The sequence below is a fragment of the Trachinotus anak genome, unplaced genomic scaffold (genome assembly GCF_046630095.1).
Source record: "Trachinotus anak isolate AG129_WGS33_773 ecotype Australia unplaced genomic scaffold, CSIRO_AGI_Tana_v1 ptg000012l, whole genome shotgun sequence".
In the NCBI taxonomy this organism is placed as follows: Eukaryota; Metazoa; Chordata; class Actinopteri; order Carangiformes; family Carangidae; genus Trachinotus; species Trachinotus anak.
The window spans coordinates 889,371-910,069 of record NW_027273863.1 but is presented as its reverse complement, the minus strand read 5'-3'; the positions used below and the strand labels follow the sequence as shown (position 1 = coordinate 910,069).

Sequence of the window (20,699 nt, the reverse complement as noted above, 5' to 3'; positions counted from 1 at the left end):
TAACAACCTGGTTATCAGACTAATTGACAGGCAAAGCCAGTTCACACACCACTATCTGTCAGTCCACACAAGACGGTCCTAACTAGCCTTTACTACTTCTTCCTCACTTTTTATGTTCTTTGATAACCCAGCTGTTTGGAAGAATTAAAATGTTTGGGTTTCTACCCAAGGCCGAAGGGAATGTTCCTTACTACCTTTCCATGCTATGGGGGTCAGTTTAACCACACAACTGGTTTTTAGCTCTGTAACTTTAGTCATTACAGTATCATAACTCTCCACACATAAAGGGAGACCAACAGAAGACTGAGTAGCTGACACGCTGTTATATACTTTTAACTTTGGGCTTGTTTCCATTTCAGTTGATTCAAAAACTTAACCTTACTCTTGCTTGTCAAAAGGGGGTTGACGTAGAAATTTAATGAGGTCTCTAAACGGGTCATTTTTCTGTACGTCCCAAGTACCATAACCATGCAGAAAAAAACAAAACAAACCACAGGATGTGTAGAAAATGGACAATATCCAAAATTCCAACGCCACATCAGTTTTGTTGACGTTTGTTAACATGTTTTTTCCACTGAGTTCTGACAGAGTCATGGACAAAGGCTAGAATTAAATTTGACAATATTTGGTCAAGTCACTGTAAAATTCATGCTCTCAGTGTGGTGACCACAATCAGTTTTTTGTTGTCACCGTTAGTCACTGTTTACTAATGACTGTATGTAAACTTAGCAAGAATGCTAAAGCCACTGCCAGGAGCTGCTAGGTAACAGTTGCAGCCATGTTGGCTCCAATGCTACACATTTTTAAAATAATAGTTTTCAAGTACAAATAAAGAGCACAACACATTGTGTCCCCTTGTAAAATCTTCTGTTATGCTAGTAGTGGCTAACATAGCTTTGAGCTGCTAGCCTCTAGCAGAGCTGAGGACACGCTCCAGGGGTCTGATAAACTCATGTCTTTCTAACGCCACACTCCAGATTTTTTTTTTTTTTGCAAACTATAAGTCTTCAGGCTCAACTGACATTCACTCACTTGAGGATATTTACACAACACCCTCTAGAGCCAAATAAGCAATAGTCCACCTTTATTTTAGTCCTCTACAAACCCTATTTGTAAAATAGGCAGAGTTCCCTTTAATCATTACTTCTTATTCATATTCATGTCTTTCCTATATCACACAAGCGGCAGAATCCAGGAGTGAGTGTAGAGTATTCAAATGTGCAGTCAAACAGTACTACCCATGTGATTAGCATATCACGGTAATGCCAGTTTCATTGCTATTACAGCGTTACTCCTGCATATTAGTCATTATTATCCTAGCAACATCTCCAGAAATCATGCTGAGTGCTTTGTTAATTCAGCACATGGAAGCCCCAGCTCTAATAGTAACAGCTGTAACAACTGTAACTGAACTGACCTGTTTCCTTATTGATATCATTCAGATAGACCTCTTAACACCTTTAGTATTTAGCCGAACATGTTGTGTGAACATTTAACTCTTCACTCTCTATAAACATTTTTTCTTTTTATCTATACAAGGTTATTAACACTAGGGGTTCTGAGGCAAAGAGAACATAAAACAGGTCACTTCAATCTTCAAGAAACTGAGATGAATTCAGATTTGCTCTTTTTTTGTTGGGTTTTTTTTTTCATTATTTGACATGATTTTACAGCAAAAGTAAAAGTCCAACTTCATGTCAGCACAATTTAAATGTTGGCTGTAAAAGTGTCAGTTAAACACTGACACACTCAGAGAGATTTGATTGAGTTTGATCGAGCTAGTGACCTTTTCATTGGTGTGAAGAGTGAACAAAACCATGCCAAAACCAACCAAGTACATATGTACTTCAACACAAGAGTACTGTTCAGTTTCCAACAAAACATAACTACTACCAGGGTGTTATTTTTTTGAATTAAGACATTTTACAGCTTGTAATAGCACATAATAAATGTCTCAGTAGCACAAATGGTTGGTGAAAGAGAGATAAACGTACCAGTCCAGCTCAGGTAAGTTTCATTCCAGACAGTCCTCAACACATTTCCCATGGACTATGTTGTATCAATGGCAGAACACCACTGAAATACAAATGATTTTCCTCTTGTGGTCTGTTTTTAAGCCTTGACTGAAACTGTGCATTCTGTAGTTCTCAGCAGTGGTGGGATCACATTGCCATCCAGGTCGACAGGCTCTGTAAGCAGTCATCTCACTGAGAAGTGCAACAGTTCAACAAAGACTGTTTGTACCAGAGAGGTGGTGGAGAACCACACTATGAAGCTGCGTCCTGACTTCAATTCAGAGTCCAACTCATGAATTATGTATTTACAGGATGCTGAGTTTGATAAAGATAATAGTTTTTAAGTTATTCTGGCTGATTAAACCTCTGCTCAGGATTAAAGTTCACCTTACCATCATCATCCTCCATCCTCGTCCTTGCACCCACTGCCACCCAACTTAACTGCTTCTAGTTTTCAGAGCAAAGAGATTAGGTTTAATCAGCCCAAAATCTCTCAGTCAAAGGGAAACACCCAGAGATGGGAAAATACAACAATAAATTGCAAGAAAAAAACTGTCATGAAGTGTTATCACTCAATACTGATTGTGTAGTCTCAACCGACTACTTTTTATTTTTGCCACAGAACAGTGGTCAATAGCCAGCCATATATGTTATCCCTCACCTGTTCCAAACTTTGTAATGCAGGGGGTATCAGAGGGTACAATCACCTTTACTATACAAAACAGTCTCCCAAAACCTACATCTCTTAAAGATGGCAGCAGTGGGAGGTAATGCAGATAGAATATGCTCCACCTGCATTGAAGTCATGGGCGTTGCATTATTTAGATTTTCCTGTAAAGTGCAGAAAAAATAATTTAAGGGTTGCTGACAAGATGATAATGTGCCGCACAACAGCTTACACAACCAACATGAGCACCCATCTCCATGGCAGACATGGCGAAGACATAGGACATGAAGAAAAAAAAAAAAAACTGCCACAAGACCAAACATTGCTGAAATCATTTTCACTGTTCAGCCCAGTTGTTTTAAAAACCCTGCACTGGAGTACTCTGAATATACATGAGTAACTGGCAGCTATTTATTTGTTTCTAATTTCAGGTTTCTATTTCAATTACAGATTATATTTCTTTAAATTATTTTGAGATTTTATACATTTTTTAATATAAAAATATTAATATAAGGAAATATTATTTGCACTTTGATGCACGGTTATTTTTTACATATTGAATCAAACCAGTGCCAGGGAAAAGGAGAAATAAAGCACAAGTATTCTGCAGTCATACACTTGTTTTCAATTAACTTTTAATTGTATCATGATCAAACTGTAAACCCCACATCATGTATTGACTTAAGAAACAAAAACACTTAATAGCATCCCTAGTAATCACCTGGGAAAATAGAGAACTCTTCCTTAAATAGTCCCTTAATTTTCCTTTTTAACATTTAATCTTTATTAATTTGTGATAAAAGTTTTTTTTGCAGGAGGCTGTTGGGCTACAACATATTTCAATAACTAAGTAAATCTCATCTGATCTGTGTCTTAACCTTTTTGAAAACACTTTCTTACTGTCAACTCTTACTGTCAACAACTTGGATTTGCTTGGTACACACTATTCTTTTTACTTTTAAACTCCCTCATTCGTCACAATTTTTTGGGGAAAATAAGCGGGGGAAAAGAAATTGGGTTTTCTCAACTTTTTTGAAGCAAAAAACCAAATCAACGCAATTACATTGAGGCCCTGGCTCTTTAAATATATTACTTAAGTCCTAATCCAGACTTTGAGTGACTAGCATCTGCAGTGCTAGGAAGGCCAAGCTTGCCATGCTTTCTAAAGGAACCAAGGGACCATTGTTGAGTATTCACTGTCAATCCAAAGCTAGTGCCAACTCAGAAATATATCATCTAGAGACAGAGTGAAATGAACTGGTGCTGGTGAGCATAGCGTTTGTTGTAACCTCATTACAGTGATTGTTTTCCACCACTGCTCCTTCCTCCCTCTCAGTTTCTATCTAGTCGATAGGTGGTTGCTTCACTAACTGAGCTAAGCTATTTGAATGTTATGTGATAGTCTTAAAATGATAGAAGTCAAAGACGTCAGTCAGTCTATAGGATTTGTTGTAATGTTCAGTAGTGTGCTCTGCAGTTTAACATTTCACATTAGAGTCACCCTGTTCTCCTCTAAAGATGAAGGAAGGAGATTCAAGGATGGCAACTGTTGTCCAGTGTTTCTGTGTGTATGCGCATGAAGAGGAAGATGTGTCGTTTCTCCTAGCTCAAGTATGAATGCATGTAGAGGAGTGTGTAGTCAGAGCCATTACGTCAGCCACGGAAGTTTCCAGTTGCAGCTATGTTGTCCACAGTCCTGCCCAGTAGCCTGTGCCGGTGACAGTGACTCCATTCCATCTGACTGGTAGATGTTTGGTGTCCCACGATGATGTAATCGTGCAGGCCTGGTAATGTTTACAGACTACTCTCAGTTACAGAAAAGGACTATCACATGTCGCCCTTATCACAACCTGACCACTGGCTCTGTGTTTGTGTCTTTCAGTGCTTCTCAGGGTCCCAGTTTGGTAGTCTCTCCAGTATGGCCTTATGGTCCACGCCCACACTGGCCACCAGCCCTCCTTTGTTGAGTGGTGTTCCACTGTAGTCAATGTCCTCTCCTTTTAGGGTTGTCATGTGGCCTCCTACAATCATAGTGATTACCTGTAATTAGTACAATGCACTACACACAGAGTCATTACAGACATGATATACCTGTTTTCTACCAAATTAGCAGGTAGAAATGGGTTTGTTAAACAAGGGTACACCCGCTAATAAAAGCTGATTGACCCCTTTTCCACTGCCAGTCGAGTTTGTCTTTCTGTTTGGACTGAGGACACACACAACTGCCAGAAGCAGAGCACACACACAGATGCAAGGGGGAAGAGTGAGCTGCTAGCCACCGTGCAAAAACAGATCTGTCACGTCTCATTCCAGGGTCAGTGCTCCTGAGAAAGTGTCAGGGCCTCCGTGTGAGATGCTTCAACCGATGTGTTTTAAAAACTAATTTCAGGACTGTGCTCACTGTTTCAACCCTGAGCACAGTGCAGCCGCAGTGTTTCTGGTTTAAGAATACCGTGCTGGGCAGGTGACAGGTCTGTTTACATTGCCTGTGCCCTGAAAGACGTCACAACAGGAAAAGGGAAAATGAAAATTAGCGAGTTCAGCCGGGTGTTGTGTTTACATCAATGCTGACTGGAGCTGGAGCCAATAAATACCTGCGTCTACTGCAGAGTCATTTGACCCAGGTGTGAATGCCGATTGTACCCTTTTCCATTGCCAACAAGAGCCCAATGTTAGCAGGGCTTAGTGGGTTTTTTGACCAGTGGGAAACGGGCTATCAAGACACACATTACAAATGTATAAAATGCAACAAGAATGTAATTTATCTACTTTAAAATATCACTGACACAGATGCTTTAGAATGTTTGTTCATGTGTGGATGATGTGTTTGAGATATCATTCAGTATTTCTGGCTGGACCGCGACAGCAGGGTCAACCTGGAATGTCACTGACTGACTGATCATATTTCCACCATTGTTCAGCCAAGTTTCTGGCTCAAACTGGCTCTATTAGTAGGGTGTTTACAGCCTGCACTGTTGCCAACTTAGCACATTGTCGCTAGATTTAGAGAGTTTTTTCCAAACAAGACTGGTACATGGCTTGACTGAGTATGGAAGTCAACCAGGGGGTTTACAGCTATACCTCTTGTTACAGGCAGTCTACCAAGCTGCTCTGGTTTCCTGGCTGCTCGGGAACTGCAGGGAATTGAGGAGCGCTTGCACTTCACTGAGCATCGCCTCCATTACAGCAAACTAACAACTTTCATTACTGGTACATGTATCATTATTACTAAAGGAAGCAGAGGAATAACTAAACATAAGACACACTGAGCAGAGAGAGCAGGAGAGAGGGAGGGAGAGAGAGAGAGAGGTCATCTATAACTGCTAAGCTAAAGGAACTAGCAGATCTGAATAGCATTCAAACAACAGAAACACCAGCAACTGGAAATGAGACAATACGTTTACTGTGGCACAACAATAAAAGCCCTGTTGAGAAATTAAAGGTTTCTGTCCACTGAAATGCTAGACAGCTTTAATTTTGAAACATTTACAGGAAGTGTTGATTTTGTATTAACATATAATAAGGTAACTTTAACATGGCAAAGGTGAGTGACTGAAAACAAGGCTTTGTACTAAAATACTGCTACGACCAATTCTACATATCAAACAGAGGGAGGTAAAAATAAAGACCTGCCTGTCTGTTACCTTCTGTAGTTCAGGTAAATAAAGGCTAAACTATTGTGGATCCCAGACAGAGGCTGTGCGCTGTGTGAGAGACAAAATAAGATATTCAGTCTTTTCTAACTTTCTCTCTGAGCAATCATTTTATAAGTAAATGTAGCTGAAATCAAAGCTCAGTCTTTAATTTGAGTGTTTTTTAATTTGAACATTAACTAAATAAGAATAAATTAAAACTGTTTTTTTTTTCATTGTTTTTTCACATTAATTTTGAAACCAAAAAGGACACCAAACAATGGAAAATAATAGCTGTTGTGTTACCCAGTGCGTTTAGTAGAGCTGCGCCAGCACAGATGTCCCATTTCTTAATGAAGGTGATGTGGACATAAACGTCTGCCTGGTCCATAGAAGCTGTTTCATGTGCAGGCATCTCCAAGAGTGACAGAACCTTATATCCTGAGAGGGAGAGGGGACAGTAACTCATCAAACAACAACAAATGGTTAACTTAAAGCAGACAAGATAAAGGTGTTAAAAAGTTTAAAAGCTGAAAAGATTGTTGGAGAGGCTGAACAACAAAGTAAGAAGAGTCCTTCACAGATCTCGATTAAAAATATAAACAATTTTGGGTAATTACTCTGAGAAACCAAATTCTGCTAGTTTTCTAAGTTGGACAGTGTTGGGGGGGGGGCAATTTCTGAATATGAGCTATGTGCATTTCTCCATGGATTGAGTGTTTCATACTTTTATTTATATTGAACCTAGCCCTGCTTCATAATCGAAAAAAGAAAAAAGACATGGAAATCTCACTTTATGCAGTATGGGACCTTTAAACTTACATTTTACATAAGCCTATAGGCAGATGTGCTGCCCTTCCAGGGGTAACTTATTAGGAAGACCGGTGTTTAACAAAAAAAATGTCTACTGTGAGAAAAGTACTGCGATATTGTGTGCTCCTTTCATCCTTTAAACCAGCTAAATTTTTCTTAATGCAAGATCCATTACGGATTCCCAGTTCATCATCAGTGTAGGGACAGCATGTATGTCACAACATTTAGCCAGCCAGTGGGGGAAACAACCAGCAAGTCCGAAAATGGTAAATACATCATCAAAACAGAGAAATGGTAAAAATAAGAAACAGTGCAGAAGATCTCACAGTTGTGTAAGAATCCCATTTCAAAACTCTTATTTGAGCTTCAGCTGGTCATGCAATAATTTTAAATGTAATGCATAAATTTAAACAAATTAATTACTCACCTGCTCCACCTGCTTCTGTGATTGTTGTGCTGTTACCAAAAGCATCATGTATATAATTTTTGACTTTTCCGGAGTGGGAACGTGATACAATCACACTCGGAGGGCTCACACTATAGGACGACCGTGAATGCATATTTGATCCCTGACCCACAAATGCCCATGCTGGGGGGAAATATGACAGGGAGGCAGAGAGACAAAGGGAATGGAGGGTTAGAGAGGTGGAATAAGTTCAATACATACTATTTTGTCAACAACCATTTTAACTATTAAAGCTTGACTAAGCAAATTTTGCAGTTTATTTCCCTAAAAAGGAATTTAAGTTAAGCAGAATTTATAATATTTATAATCCCTTAAAAATACTAAAGAGATATTAGATCTTGGGGTTTCAACAAAAACAAAAGTATTGAGTCACAACCAGAGACTAACCATGTAAAGTTCAAAGGGTCTAGGCATCTTGTTTAACAAGCAGAAGTTAAGTTGAAGAGGCACACGTGCTTACCAGTGAACTCAGTGAAAGGCTGGTGTATGACCCCAATGACTGGTTTGCCATCTAAAGCCACACATACCATTGTGGTCACATACTTCACAAGGTTCTCTATGGAGAAAGAAGAGCAGGTACAGTGACAGTCAGAGGACAGATCCAGAGTATCAGCAAGAGTGGTAGAATAGATAAAATCTCCTCGTCTCTAGTTCTCCTACTCTCATTAACAAGGGTCAGTGTACACAACATTCAGGCAGCAGCGACTCAGTTTTAGTCAGTGCTGATTATCTTTTACCAAGTAAAATGAAAATGGCAGGTCATATCAGTTGTAGCTGACCTAACGTTTATTACATGACTTACTTCATACTGGATTCAGATGGGATAAAATCTTATCAAACCCCAAATTATTTACAAAAGCCTAAAATGAATTAGACTCCATGCTGTTTGAAAAAGAGCGTATTCATTAAGTACAATACATCCTGGTCCTTTGTTACGTCCCAAGTCACCTTATGTGTACTGTATGTTTAATGTTTACTGTCTGAACAAGAGATCCATGTATGTTATTAATGTTATGTTTAAAAAAAAGTTGGGTGCCTCTGCTCCTAAAAATAAATAAATATGTGTGGATTTCTGGTTGAACAAACTATCAGTGAGGTGCTCTCATACAGGACTACATGGACACCATAAGATTTTATATGATTTAACAATTAATAATATAACAATTAATTTCATCATCAATAAATGTGATTAATCATTCAAGGAACAAAAAAATCTATCCATTTCAATCAATCAGTCATCATAATGGAAGAACAGGAACAAGTGACTGTTTGACATTTTAGCTTGAAAAATGACTGAAACAATTATTTGAATAGTTGCTGATTCATTAATTCCTCAGTTTCCTCCAGCACACGCCAAGTCCAGTGGTCTTTCATAAATTTCAAAATTTGGCAAAAACAAATTATAGGTGGAAATGGGTGTGGCCTATATCTAGGGATGTTGTGAGAAACGATACTTCGGTAGCAAGTCAATGTCAGAATTCTGAAAATGAGACGGTACTTTCTTCTACAGTTTTTCTACCGTACTGTAGGTATGCCAAGACTGGTGTATGGAAATATTTTGTATTTGAGACAAATCAGTTGCATGGATTTGTATGAAAATCAGTCTGTATGATATGAAGCCTCTACTCAGTTCATGCATTAAATTTGGTTATGAGCAGTTTAAGCAGGTACAGCTTCTTAAAAAAAAAGACTAGGTCAAAACCTAGGCTGCAGTCAAAAAGTCCAAAATAATCTCCTGAATAAATGATATTCAGACATAAGTAGACAGAGTTTCCTGGCATGGCCACTTTTGACTTTTTTATAGTCTACATTTGTTACGTAGAGAAAATGGGAGGGGATTTAAGTGAAACGACATTCATGTAAATAGTATTTTGTTATGATGATAATGTTAACTAGAAATTCAATATGCTTGTTCTTCAAGATGAGTCCTAAGTGGACTTATTTGAAAGAAGAAATCTGTATTTATGGATTTGGAGAACAGTCAATCATACCAGGATTTTCATAAGTTTTAGATCATGTCACAAATATATAGCTGTTGTTAGTTGATAGCTGCTGCCACTTAGATACTTCCATGTCACTTCACTACCTTCCTAAGCTAGACAGACTTTGACTGCAGCTCTATTATATGGCTGGACCGCATAAGGTCAATGTGTGAAACTGGACGTATTTGAAAACTGCTGAGGAACCGCTGTAAACAACTGATATCATTGCATCATATTTCCATTCTACCTAGTGTCAGCCAGTTACAGCCCTTTATCCGTTTGCTTCTCTCCTACTCTGTGCTCACATATATAGTATTTCAATACAGCTGAATTCCCAATAAAGCTGTTCTCATTCACATGTTTTCATGTTCATGTTGTCAGACAATGGAACAAAGTACGAAACAGTGACTAAAAAGAGGCCCATTAAGACTACATGTTAACTTCCATGCTCTTTTCAAGCTTCTAAAATAGAGCTTACTGAGTAATAATACGTAATACTGGTTATGTAATACAGCTCACTGAACTGGATGTGCTCCTCCACTTCCCTGCAACTCCTGAGCAGCTGGCAAACCAAAGCTGCTGGGTCACTGCCAGTAACATGAGGCGTAGCCCATAGACTGTAAATAAAGATGGACGTAGCCTCCATGATGTCACCCTTAGGATTCTGAAGAGAGATTCTGAAACTCAGAGTGGGCAGCTCTGTCGTCACCATCTTGGCAGTGCCTGACTCTGCTGAACTCCCAGTTAATCCAAAAACGAAAGAGGTAGGGCACATGTGGAGCAGAGACTTTGGTGCATGCTGGTTTGTGGCAAACACGTGCTCACTCACCTGTCACTCAAAGCAGCACACCCTCAATTATGCAGAACTTTAAGCCTTAATAAAATTTAAACAGGTGAGTTCACCCCCCATACAGTCGTCATGAAGGAGGAAATGATTTCTAGACACCAGAACAGTTTTTGTCCCAGGCTGTAAACATGTTTATTTCTGCTGTAAAGTTGGACATTTGAACATGGGAGTCTCTGGGGACTGACTCACTGCTGGAGCCATCCTCAAGCGGCCATTCAAAGAACTGCAGTTTTTGGCACTTCCATGTTGGATTCCTTTTTCAGCCTTGAGGTTGTTGCTTTGTGTAGCCCTAAGCACATGGTTGGGACCCATACACTGTCCAGCCATATACTAGATCTATACTCAGTAAATTGGGAACACTGCAGCTCTAAACACCTCCTAATAGAAACTATTTGTGTCAAATCATTTTGATAGAGCAACGACCAATGGGGAAACTCCAATTCAGTCATGTGACATTCAGCTGACCAATGGTGGAAATATAATCAGTAATCAGTAAGTAAGTAAGTAAGTAAGTAAGTCAGTCAGTCAGTCAGTCAGTCAGTCAGTCAGTCAGTCAGTCAGTAAGTAAGTAAGTCAGTCAGTCAGTCAGTCAGTCAGTCAGTCAGTCAGTCAGGGGGTGGCCCGATGGTGGAGTGGTTAGGGCGCGTACCACATGAGCAGATGCCCTCAGTAGGCGTGCGCCGGTTCGACTCCCAACCGGCCCGACTCTTTCCTGCGTGTCATTCCCCCTCTCTCCCTGCCCCTTTCCTGTCACTCTCTACTGTCCTGTCAATAAAGGCAAGAAATGCCCAAAAAAATATCTTAAAAAAAAAAAAAAAAAGTCAGTCAGTAAAGGATGTGATTATAGGGCTGGCCAAGCTGTTGCGGACCAGCCAAAAAATTAAATTTCTGCATATTTCACCTTCCAAACTTTAGTAGCAAAATAAATCTTGACAAAGATTTTACCTAACTGCAAACAATCAGTCAATTATATGTGAAATCTATTAACATTGATATTTCCACAAATCTTGATTCAAATGCAATTCACACAGACACTCAGTAGATGGTAGATATGAAGCATTTCCAATGGTGTTCAGAACAGCGAGTCTGCAACAATATTCAATATCTTGCTGTATGGTGCTATAATCAAGGTCTAAGCGTTTTTGCCAGTAACTTCCAAATTGTACACTTGCAACTCATACGCACTCATTTCCTTAAATAAGTTGAATCTCATGATGTAGGTCAAGCCCATTTCTGCCTAAGACGTTTTTGCCAAATATGCAAAGCCTGCTTTTTCAAACTCCTCCTAGGCTGTGAATCTGATCTGAACAAAAATTAGCACATAGAATTGATGGATTCTCATGATGACTCTAAAACATTAAAAACTATTTTAATCATTCTAAAAAAAATGCAAGTTGTAAAGTAAGAACATTGTATAGGTTGCAAATTCTCCACTGATGCTCTGTGCAACATTTGGTGCCAATTTGTCATTAGGTGGTACTCTTACTGCAAAATCATGAAATATACTAAAATAATTTTTCCAAACTACTCTTAGGCTGTGTGATTTACATGACACTTTGCAGGTATCATATCTGTGTACTCTGATGATCACAAGAGCTTTGATACCTCAAAAAAGCAAAAGTTATGAAGGAAAAACTTGGGTCTCATACAAAGGAAGTGATTTCCTTTCTCAGATTTTATGATATGTGGCAAATTAAGCAACAACATTAATTTGCCACATACTGCCGTGTGCAGTTTGGAACAAAATACACACATTGGAGTCCTGCATTTCACAATGTACCTTCGACTGCAACTACCATTACCTTGAACTGTGAACATAAATCCAAATCCAACTTTCTTTTTCACATCAATTGTTCCCAGCTCTCATTCTAAATCTAGAAAAGTCACTTGCTAACAGTAGTAACAGAATAACACTTGCTAAGGTGTATCACGTTGATTGATGGAATATTATTGTCCAATGTGACGTCTAATATGATGACTGAAATTAAGAATGTGGAATTTATGTGACATACACACCTGTATATTCCTGTGTAGCATCTAGAGGATCAATCCACACTGTGATGCTCTCAGCAGGAACATTCTTGCCTCCCTCTATCTTGTCTAGTATGTCAGATGGAATGTCCCGGCTCCAGGTTGCTGCCTTATCCACCATGTTGTCATGTTCCTCACTGTTCACCTGAAAACAAAGACATGCAGACAGAATTATACGTCCTGTGCCTGTTTTAAATTTTAAGATTAGGATTAAGATAGCCTTCATTATTCCCACAGTGGGGAAATTCACAGTATTACAACAGCAAAGTGGACAGTGCAAGAGAAAAAAAAAAAAACAGCAGCATGTAACTGAAGGAGCTACTCAGTGCTGTCAGAGTGTCCTGCATGGGTTGTGAGGTGTTTTCCAATGGGGATGATTCTCCTGTCACCCACTACCTCCACTGGGTCAAGGGGACATCCCAGAACACAGTTGGCCTGTTTTTTTCCCTTTTTTTTAAGTTAAAGATGATGAGGTCCAGACCTTTCTGGAGGAAGCCATAGTGATGGACCCAAAATTCAAGTAAAAAATGGATAGGAATCTGGGACAGGTTGAGCAAAGCAGCAGTAGCACCAAGTCCAAGGTCCAAGGACCTGAAATAAGTATGGCCATTCTATCCTGTCAAAAGCTTTTCCTGTATCCAACTTTACAACCAATGCCTTGCATTTTACCATAGTACCATGCTGTATTATATTTAATAGCTGCCTTACATTATTGCATGAATTACGACCTTGTATAAAACCAGTCTTGTCAGCACACACTAACTGTGGTACCACATCCTCTAGAAACCCCCCTCCCTTGGTCTTTGTGCTATTGCCTATTTAATTTTGTTGAGCCAACCATCATTGTTTCAATCTCCAATGCAGACAGACCATTGTCTGGACTACTAAATGTCTCTGTAATGATTTGGCCTTCTCACAGAGATGCCTTTGCTTAGGGTGCCTGGCCCTGCTGGGCCAAATTATGTGTGTATATGTATTTTAGATTTGTCTTTATGTGTTTTGTTTCTCTGTTTTGTTGTTATGGTCCCACAACCTACTACAATCCTCTTATTTTTCTTACCCCTCTTATTCTTCTCTGTCAAGCTTTAATTAGCGATGTTATCTCTATGAACCCCTATTTTCAAACTGAATAATATTAAAGGATTAAAAATTGTTGATCTGAACATTAGAAGTCTCTTGCCTAAAATCAGTTTATTACGGGCATGCACAGTCCAAAATAATCCTAATATTATTACATTACAGTAAAATATACCATAATGAAATCAAGCTTCCTAGCTATGCACTATATCATGACGATAGAAACACCAGGGGTGGTGGGGGTGTGGTCACATATGTTTCCTCTAACTTATCTGAACTAATAACACTACAGGTGAACTGCAACATTTTGAATGCCCTTTTGTTTAAGTAACTTCTCATCAGAATAAATATATAACTATAAGAAATATACATAGATCTCCCTCTGTCCATGTTGAGTCTTCTAAATGTTGGATTTCTATCACTGACTCATTCACATGTAAAAATGAAATGGAAATCTTGTCTTCTGCTAAAGACAAAAACAAAAGTTTAACATAAAAAATTAAGGAACCCACTCAAATCACTCCAAACTCCCAGTCTTTACTTGATTGGATACTTGTCACTCACCCTGACATATGTATTAAAGCTGGTGTTTTGTCAGATTGCCTTGGTGACCACTCACTCAGATGAACATCCACCTATTCATTAATGATCTAATTTCTATCAACTTGGAAAGGTACCAATTGCTCAGGACGCCTGGGATTTTTTACATTCTGAGCTCACTCAAGTAATTGACATACATGCTCCCTGGAAAATCTCAAAAGTTACTACCCTGGATAAGTGCTGAACTCTTAAGTCTCTTTATGGAAAGGGATAAGACTTGCTCTAAATTTTGTCAGACAAGGGAAAATGCAGATTGGGAATCATACATGCAATTAAGAAATATATAAAAGACCTTGACCTGCAATGCTAAATCTAATTATCATAAAGAATGTCCAAACTGTTTTGGAACACTATAAAATCTTTAACAAACACCACCAATAAATGTCATATTACTCAAGTAAGAGATAGTAATACAATAATTAATGACTCTTTATCTATTGCCAGGGTGTTCGGTCAGCTATTTTCCTCTGTCTGCTCTGAACCAGCTACTGATTCTTCCTATGTTCACCATTTCAATAGTACTTAAAAAAGTTTTGAATGCTATTAATCAACTAAGTTTGAGCCATGGAGCTGGATTCAAATCCAGATATATTCAATTGGCCTCTCATATTCAAGTACCCAATTGCTGCCTTGTTCAACATGTCCTTTTCCACCTGTGGATTACCAAAAATGGTCACATTCTTGATCCAAATAATTATAGACCCATCTCAATTATTTGTGAATTTGCCAAAGTTTTTGAAAAACTAATCTTTAATCAGTTATCACAGTATCTTCATACTAATAACCTCCTATCACCATTGCAATCAGGATTTAGACCTAATCATTTCATAACAACTGCTCTCTAAAACTATGTAATGATGTATTTTCAGCATCTGATTCAGAAACTCTTACAGGGGCTATTCATATTGATTTGAAGAAAGCTTCTGACGTGGTTGATCACCACCTATTCTAGATAAGCTCTGTGGAGTCGGTCTATCTCGAATTGCATTATTATGGTTTAACTCTTATCTACATAGAAGAAAACAATGTATTGTCCATCAAGGGAGCAAGTCTGATGTGTTTGCTCAACAAAGAGGTGTACCACAGGGTTCGACACTGGGTTCACTTCTTTTTTTTCATTTTTATTAATGATCTGCCTTTAGTATGTTCCAGTTCCTCTGTCAAACTATTTGCAGATGACACTGTCATACATACCTCTAAATCTCACCTATATCAAATCCAAACTGCTTTTATATTTGATTTCAACACCCTACAAAAATCGCTCTTACATAATAAACTACTTCTTAATAAAACAAAATCATATACTGTAGTTTTTGGAACCAGACAGAGCAGGGTTTATGGCTGTTTATGACAGTGAACTTACATTTAAACATCACATTGATCATGTTCTACAAAGTTAATTTTGGAACACTTTTACACTTAGTGTCCTGAAGAAACTTGCATCACAACTTTTACTACCATTATTTGACCATGCTAATGTTTATCACAATGCATCCAAAACTAAACTCCTACTTCTTAATACAGCATGCGATAATCATTATAGATTTGCCCCTGGTTGTCCCCAATCACTGCTCAATGTACAACTCTCTTAAATAGTCTCCACTCAATATAAGAAGACACATTCACTGGCTTCAGGTAATATTTATATGTGTACATTTCAAATATCCTCATTACTTACAGAAGTTTCTGGTACCATGTTCATCAGTATATAATACAAGGCATTCAATACAATACATCCTCTCCATCCCTATAGACAGAAAAGCTCTTTTTCCAATTGCTTTTCCATTTATGCTCCCTCCGACTGGAATAAGTTGCTTCTAAACATAAGAACCATGACATCATTCCACATGTTTAAATATAGTGTATTCTTATCCTGAGAATAATTGTTTATGTTTCAGATGATTTTATTTTATTTCTCTATACAGTCAACAAAACACAGTAAATGTTATGTATACACAATATATTAGTTTTGCTGAGCAGGCATTTGTTCCTGGCCTCTCTATGGCCATCTAGTGGCTGTGTTCACCATTCTACTCATGTTTTGGTGTATGTGTGTCAAATTGTTAATTGTTATTTTGTTTTGTTGTGTTTAATTGTACTATATGTTAGGAGACCCTCAGAAATGAGATGGTTCATCTCAAAGGTTTTATCCTAAAGAATAAATCTGACTTCTTTTTACAACCATTGGAGCTGCCCCCTGATGGTCATTAGATAGAATGCAGGTTTAAGGCTATCCCGGATTGGCTTCACTTTTCAGACTCAGAGTCTATGTCCATTTTTATATACAGTCTGATGGAGCTCAGGGATTCTCAGTCATGGCACTATTTCCTGCACTTGTATGCCTTCTCTCACACAGACTCCTCCACAGGTGTGAACAATTACTGCCCTCTCCTCTGCTGTGCCACACCCACCCCCTCACAGGTGTCAGCAACTATCCTCCTCATCCTCTCCTTTGCTGTGCATTAAAGAAGCAGTCTGCTGTTTTCAGAGTGACAGCAACAACTTCCCCTTTGCTAATGTGGATAGCCAGCAGAAACGCATGTGTGTCCACACCGCTAGCACTGCTGCTGTGCCTTGTATAATGGCCATCGATAATAATAATTATCTATCGTCAGGCCCAAATTTGATTTAGAGATAACTGTTAAATAGGTTGGTTCTGGTACCGGGCTTTACAGGTGCAGGACATTTACCAGGTGCCGAGTGTTAACAGACTTCTAAAATTGAGCCCCTGCAGGATTCTAATCCCTACTACCCTAAAACTGGGGACGGAAGCACAGCTACGCTTACTTCCCCATTGAGAAATGTGAATCAGGGCTTGTGCCCCGCTCACGACTGCTGCTTGCACTAGGCTGACAGGTGAAAGAGATAAGAGTATCAAGATGGTTAAAGGAGGAATGATCAGAGATATTCAAGCATGTTCGAGCCTCAGTCAGAACCAGACTCAGGAGTTTTTGAGGAATTTATTGTGACCAAAATCAGCGACTGGTAAGCGTAGTTATTTGTTTATGTTGTTTGTTAGCTTGTAACTGGTAGTAGCTGAAACAGTATTAGTGGTTGTGCAGGTTGTGCTAATGGAAACTCTCGCTCTCTGTCCTGACAAGGTTTCAGGCTTATTTTGCATGACAACGTGCCCACAGGTTTACAGAATTAGTTGCTTAGGTTATATGAGGTATGAATCCCTGGCTGTATGAATCTGTTTTCATGAAAATGTCATTGGTTCACTATGCAGTCATGGCACTGACTGCTTATTTCACTCATAATATGCTTTGTATTACATAAAAAAAACATCATGTGGATGTTAACAAGGTTAAAAACCTGATTTTCATCAGTGGGAGTCTTTAAGACTTTCATTTGCATCTAGCAAAAAAGTATTCTGTGACATCACTGTCAGTCACAATTTATGACTAAAAAAGAGTAAGGACATGTTCACAGAATAAAAGAAACTTGTACAACATTGACAGTGATTGTGCTCACCATGATATTGGGGAAGGTGTTCTTTATGAGGTTATACATCTTTCTATGAGACTGCAGGTCACCCAGAGTCAGAAGCTCACTGGCTCCCTCCTTCGTCTTGCCCTTTGACCTCTCCTTCAGATTATTTTCATCACGTACCTTCTTCACCTGGGGAGGAAAAACATAACTGACATGCTGCAGATACAGTTTAAGGACCCCAGATGTACCAAAATGTATGGCTGTGGTTTCTCAAGAGACTATAGTCAAAATAACATTGGCCCTGTTCAGACCTGGTATTAACATCTGTCCTGAGTGAGCCAATCACAAGTGGACAGCTCTAAGTACAGGTGTGAACGCACCCAGGACGCATTCAGGACACATTTGAGAGCCGATCACTCACCACATTCAGAGGTGGTCTGGGTCATATGTGGCCACATTCTTTTAGCAGTGTGAATGCAAATGTGTCCTGGTCACATTGAAGGACCGCCTCCTCTACTGATGTATTGTGTATGGGAAAGAACATCCATCCTGGATGCTCTTACCCATTGTTTACACTGGGTAAACAATGTTTTTCCATTTTTGCTAGGCCGGATTTCAAAGATACATTTATGGAGAGATAATATGGAGAGTTTTCTTAACGTGTGATCATTGAGCTGTCAAAGATAAACAATGTTTTTACCTCTTTGCCACCTAGAACCGCAGCCTCCACTGAGACAGCCAACAAGTCCCTCAGATCCACTTTTCTCCTCTGTCTGCAGGGATGAAGGAAAAGAACAGGAATGTATTACGGCTAAAAAAAACAGCCCTGAAAGATTCGATGCCTCCCCACATTCTTTTTATTCAATGAAAGGAGTCAGAGTTTTCAATGGTTAAATGTTGTCTAAACACATGCAGCATAATATAACAAAATAAAACTGACAGAATTTTCATTGAAGTCTGGAAGAATCTAGGGATGCCCTGACTGATTAGCCAGCAATCATGACTGGCCAATTTCCACTAAAAATACCCGGTGGATCAGAATTAATGCTTCTAGTCATCGATCACCTTAAAACCGATCACTGTTGGTTAATACTCTGTCTGAGGCTAAGACACGAACTGTGTGCTGTCTAGTGTAGTCCCGCCTCCCGCGTGACAGGCCACTAAAATAATAAAAACATGTCGGCCATGAGGAACTTTTACAAAGTTTGTGAGACTGATATAACGTATGATATCTCAATGGCAGATTTAGATGTGGGCAGCATCGTGTTGGGGGGCATCACACAAAGAAAGAAAAAAAAGTTACATTTGCGCAATCCGTCTCCTATCACTCATGTGCACGTGTTAGTGATTGTACTGGTTGTGCTAACGCAGAAGTGGTGGGAGGTGTGGAGGGGGCTAGTTTGACCACAGGTCTCTCCACTGGAGCAAGGCAAAAAAAGAAAAAAGTATTCAAGTTCACCATCCCAATTCTAATTCAGCAGCCATGGTGACTTTTATTCAGGATTCATTAGTAGGTGGATTTTCTTCAGGTTGAGATTCTTGAACAAAAAACCTAGGAGGCTGTTCAAAAATATTTACCACTGCTCTGAGGACTCTCCTTACAAAATTATCACGATAAAAAAAAAAAAAAATGTAAACCCATTTCTCAAGTTAAGATAGTATTACCTAATCCAGATATCTGGAAATTACTTACGTCCTTCCTCTTTTTGCCAAAACTAAGTATAAATATAAAGTTTGCATGATTGAAATATTGAAATTAATTTAAAAAATACTGGATATTGAACAAAGGCATCAATAGGCTATACACCAATATATTAAAATCTAGTTCAGCTTGCTCATTTAAGCAAAGAGATGTGCCATTTCCCAGTACAATGTCCATTCATACCAAGAAGAGAAAGAATATTTAGACTTTTTCAACATCATGGACAGTATCACATTCTGAGCTCTGTGACTTGAAGGTAATGGTACTGTAAAACAAAAGGGGCACAAACTCGACTATGATGACAGCTGGCAACACCAGCTGGAAAATATCTGATTTATAATAAAAGGCCAAAGCCAATCTGATGTTCATGCAAACTGATAATAGTGAAATTACTCAACCTACACCCCAAGCTCCTTGAACCTAACCTGTTTTAATACTGACGAGTAGTTACAACACTCATACAAGAGGCTGAACATCTGAAAGACAATGGAAATTATAAAACTCTCTTTCAGGGAATCAAATGCATTGTTATTTTTAACTAATAAATTAGCTTCATTCCAGCTGAGACAAACAACTGGAGGTGGACTGTGGCAAAAAGTCAACCCCTGCACTTACATCGACAGTAGCTGTCTACACTGAGAGGTAGTGTGGGCATTACAACGTGTACGGTAATGAGAGAAGTCTGACCTGAAAGCAGTCAGGCGGCTAGAGATCACCCCGGCATACAGGTGGTAGATGACGGCGACTCCCAGAAGGCAAAACACCGCCACACCCAGCGGTGACAGCCGGATACCCATGGGAGCCATGGCCGGAGAACGACCCTCCAAGTAAAATACTGAGAACACAAACCCCAGTGCCTAGAAGTGCCCGCACCGTCACAGCCTGGACAGCTACACGCTAGCTGACGTGGCTACCACCGGCCCGGGAAAACAGCTAACTAGCTGCTTCACACCTGGCGTTTGGTTTTCAGATAAATACGTCGACTGTCATACAGCAAAGTGTTGAAATGCGGACCAAGTTAATCTGTCAAAGACCCCACACACACGGGCTAATTTCGATTAGTGGGCAAGCCGTTTAGCATCGTGCGACGTCTTCACCCAAAAACGGACTGTCGTTTTTGCTCGTAACGACATTCCGTGTCCTGGACAGCTCGGCCGGGCCTTATTCTCGGGGTTAACTTGCTGAAATGAGCCAAGTGTTCACTGCTATCGAAGGCAACACAGGACAATCACACCTCTGTTCAGGCATCTTCCCCTCTACGTACACAGCACAGAGGTCACCGGCTGTTCACGTCTCTTCCGGGTCATCATCACTGGTGTCGTCATCAGTTTGGCTTTATGTACTGTTTTTATCATGGATGTATTATAAGTCTTATAATACATCCATGGTTTTTATACATACCTTTTTATATATATATATATATATATATATATAT

At 39.2% G+C, this 20,699-nt stretch overlaps 1 protein-coding gene across 2 annotated transcripts; it reads right to left on the bottom strand.

Annotated features, from left to right (window-relative positions):
- Window positions 1–695: 695 nt before the first annotated feature.
- Window positions 696–20,567, bottom strand: bpnt2 (3'(2'), 5'-bisphosphate nucleotidase 2). 2 transcript variants are annotated; one of them, XM_071491899.1, is made up of 9 exons: window positions 19,952–20,567; window positions 18,263–18,335; window positions 17,605–17,751; window positions 12,439–12,598; window positions 8,054–8,149; window positions 7,555–7,716; window positions 6,621–6,755; window positions 6,327–6,386; window positions 4,617–4,703 (listed from the first exon to the last, which is right to left on the bottom strand). In XM_071491899.1, the coding sequence occupies exons 1-8, from the start codon at window positions 20,068–20,070 to the stop codon at window positions 6,352–6,354; spliced, it is 927 nt and encodes a 308-aa protein (XP_071348000.1). In that variant the 5' UTR covers window positions 20,071–20,567; the 3' UTR covers window positions 4,617–4,703; window positions 6,327–6,351. The 2 variants fall into 2 exon arrangements, with proteins under 2 accessions (XP_071347999.1, XP_071348000.1); XM_071491898.1 differs by lacking the exon at window positions 6,327–6,386 and having other exon boundaries at window positions 696–4,703; window positions 19,952–20,566.
- Between the last annotated feature and the right edge of the window lie 132 nt (window positions 20,568–20,699).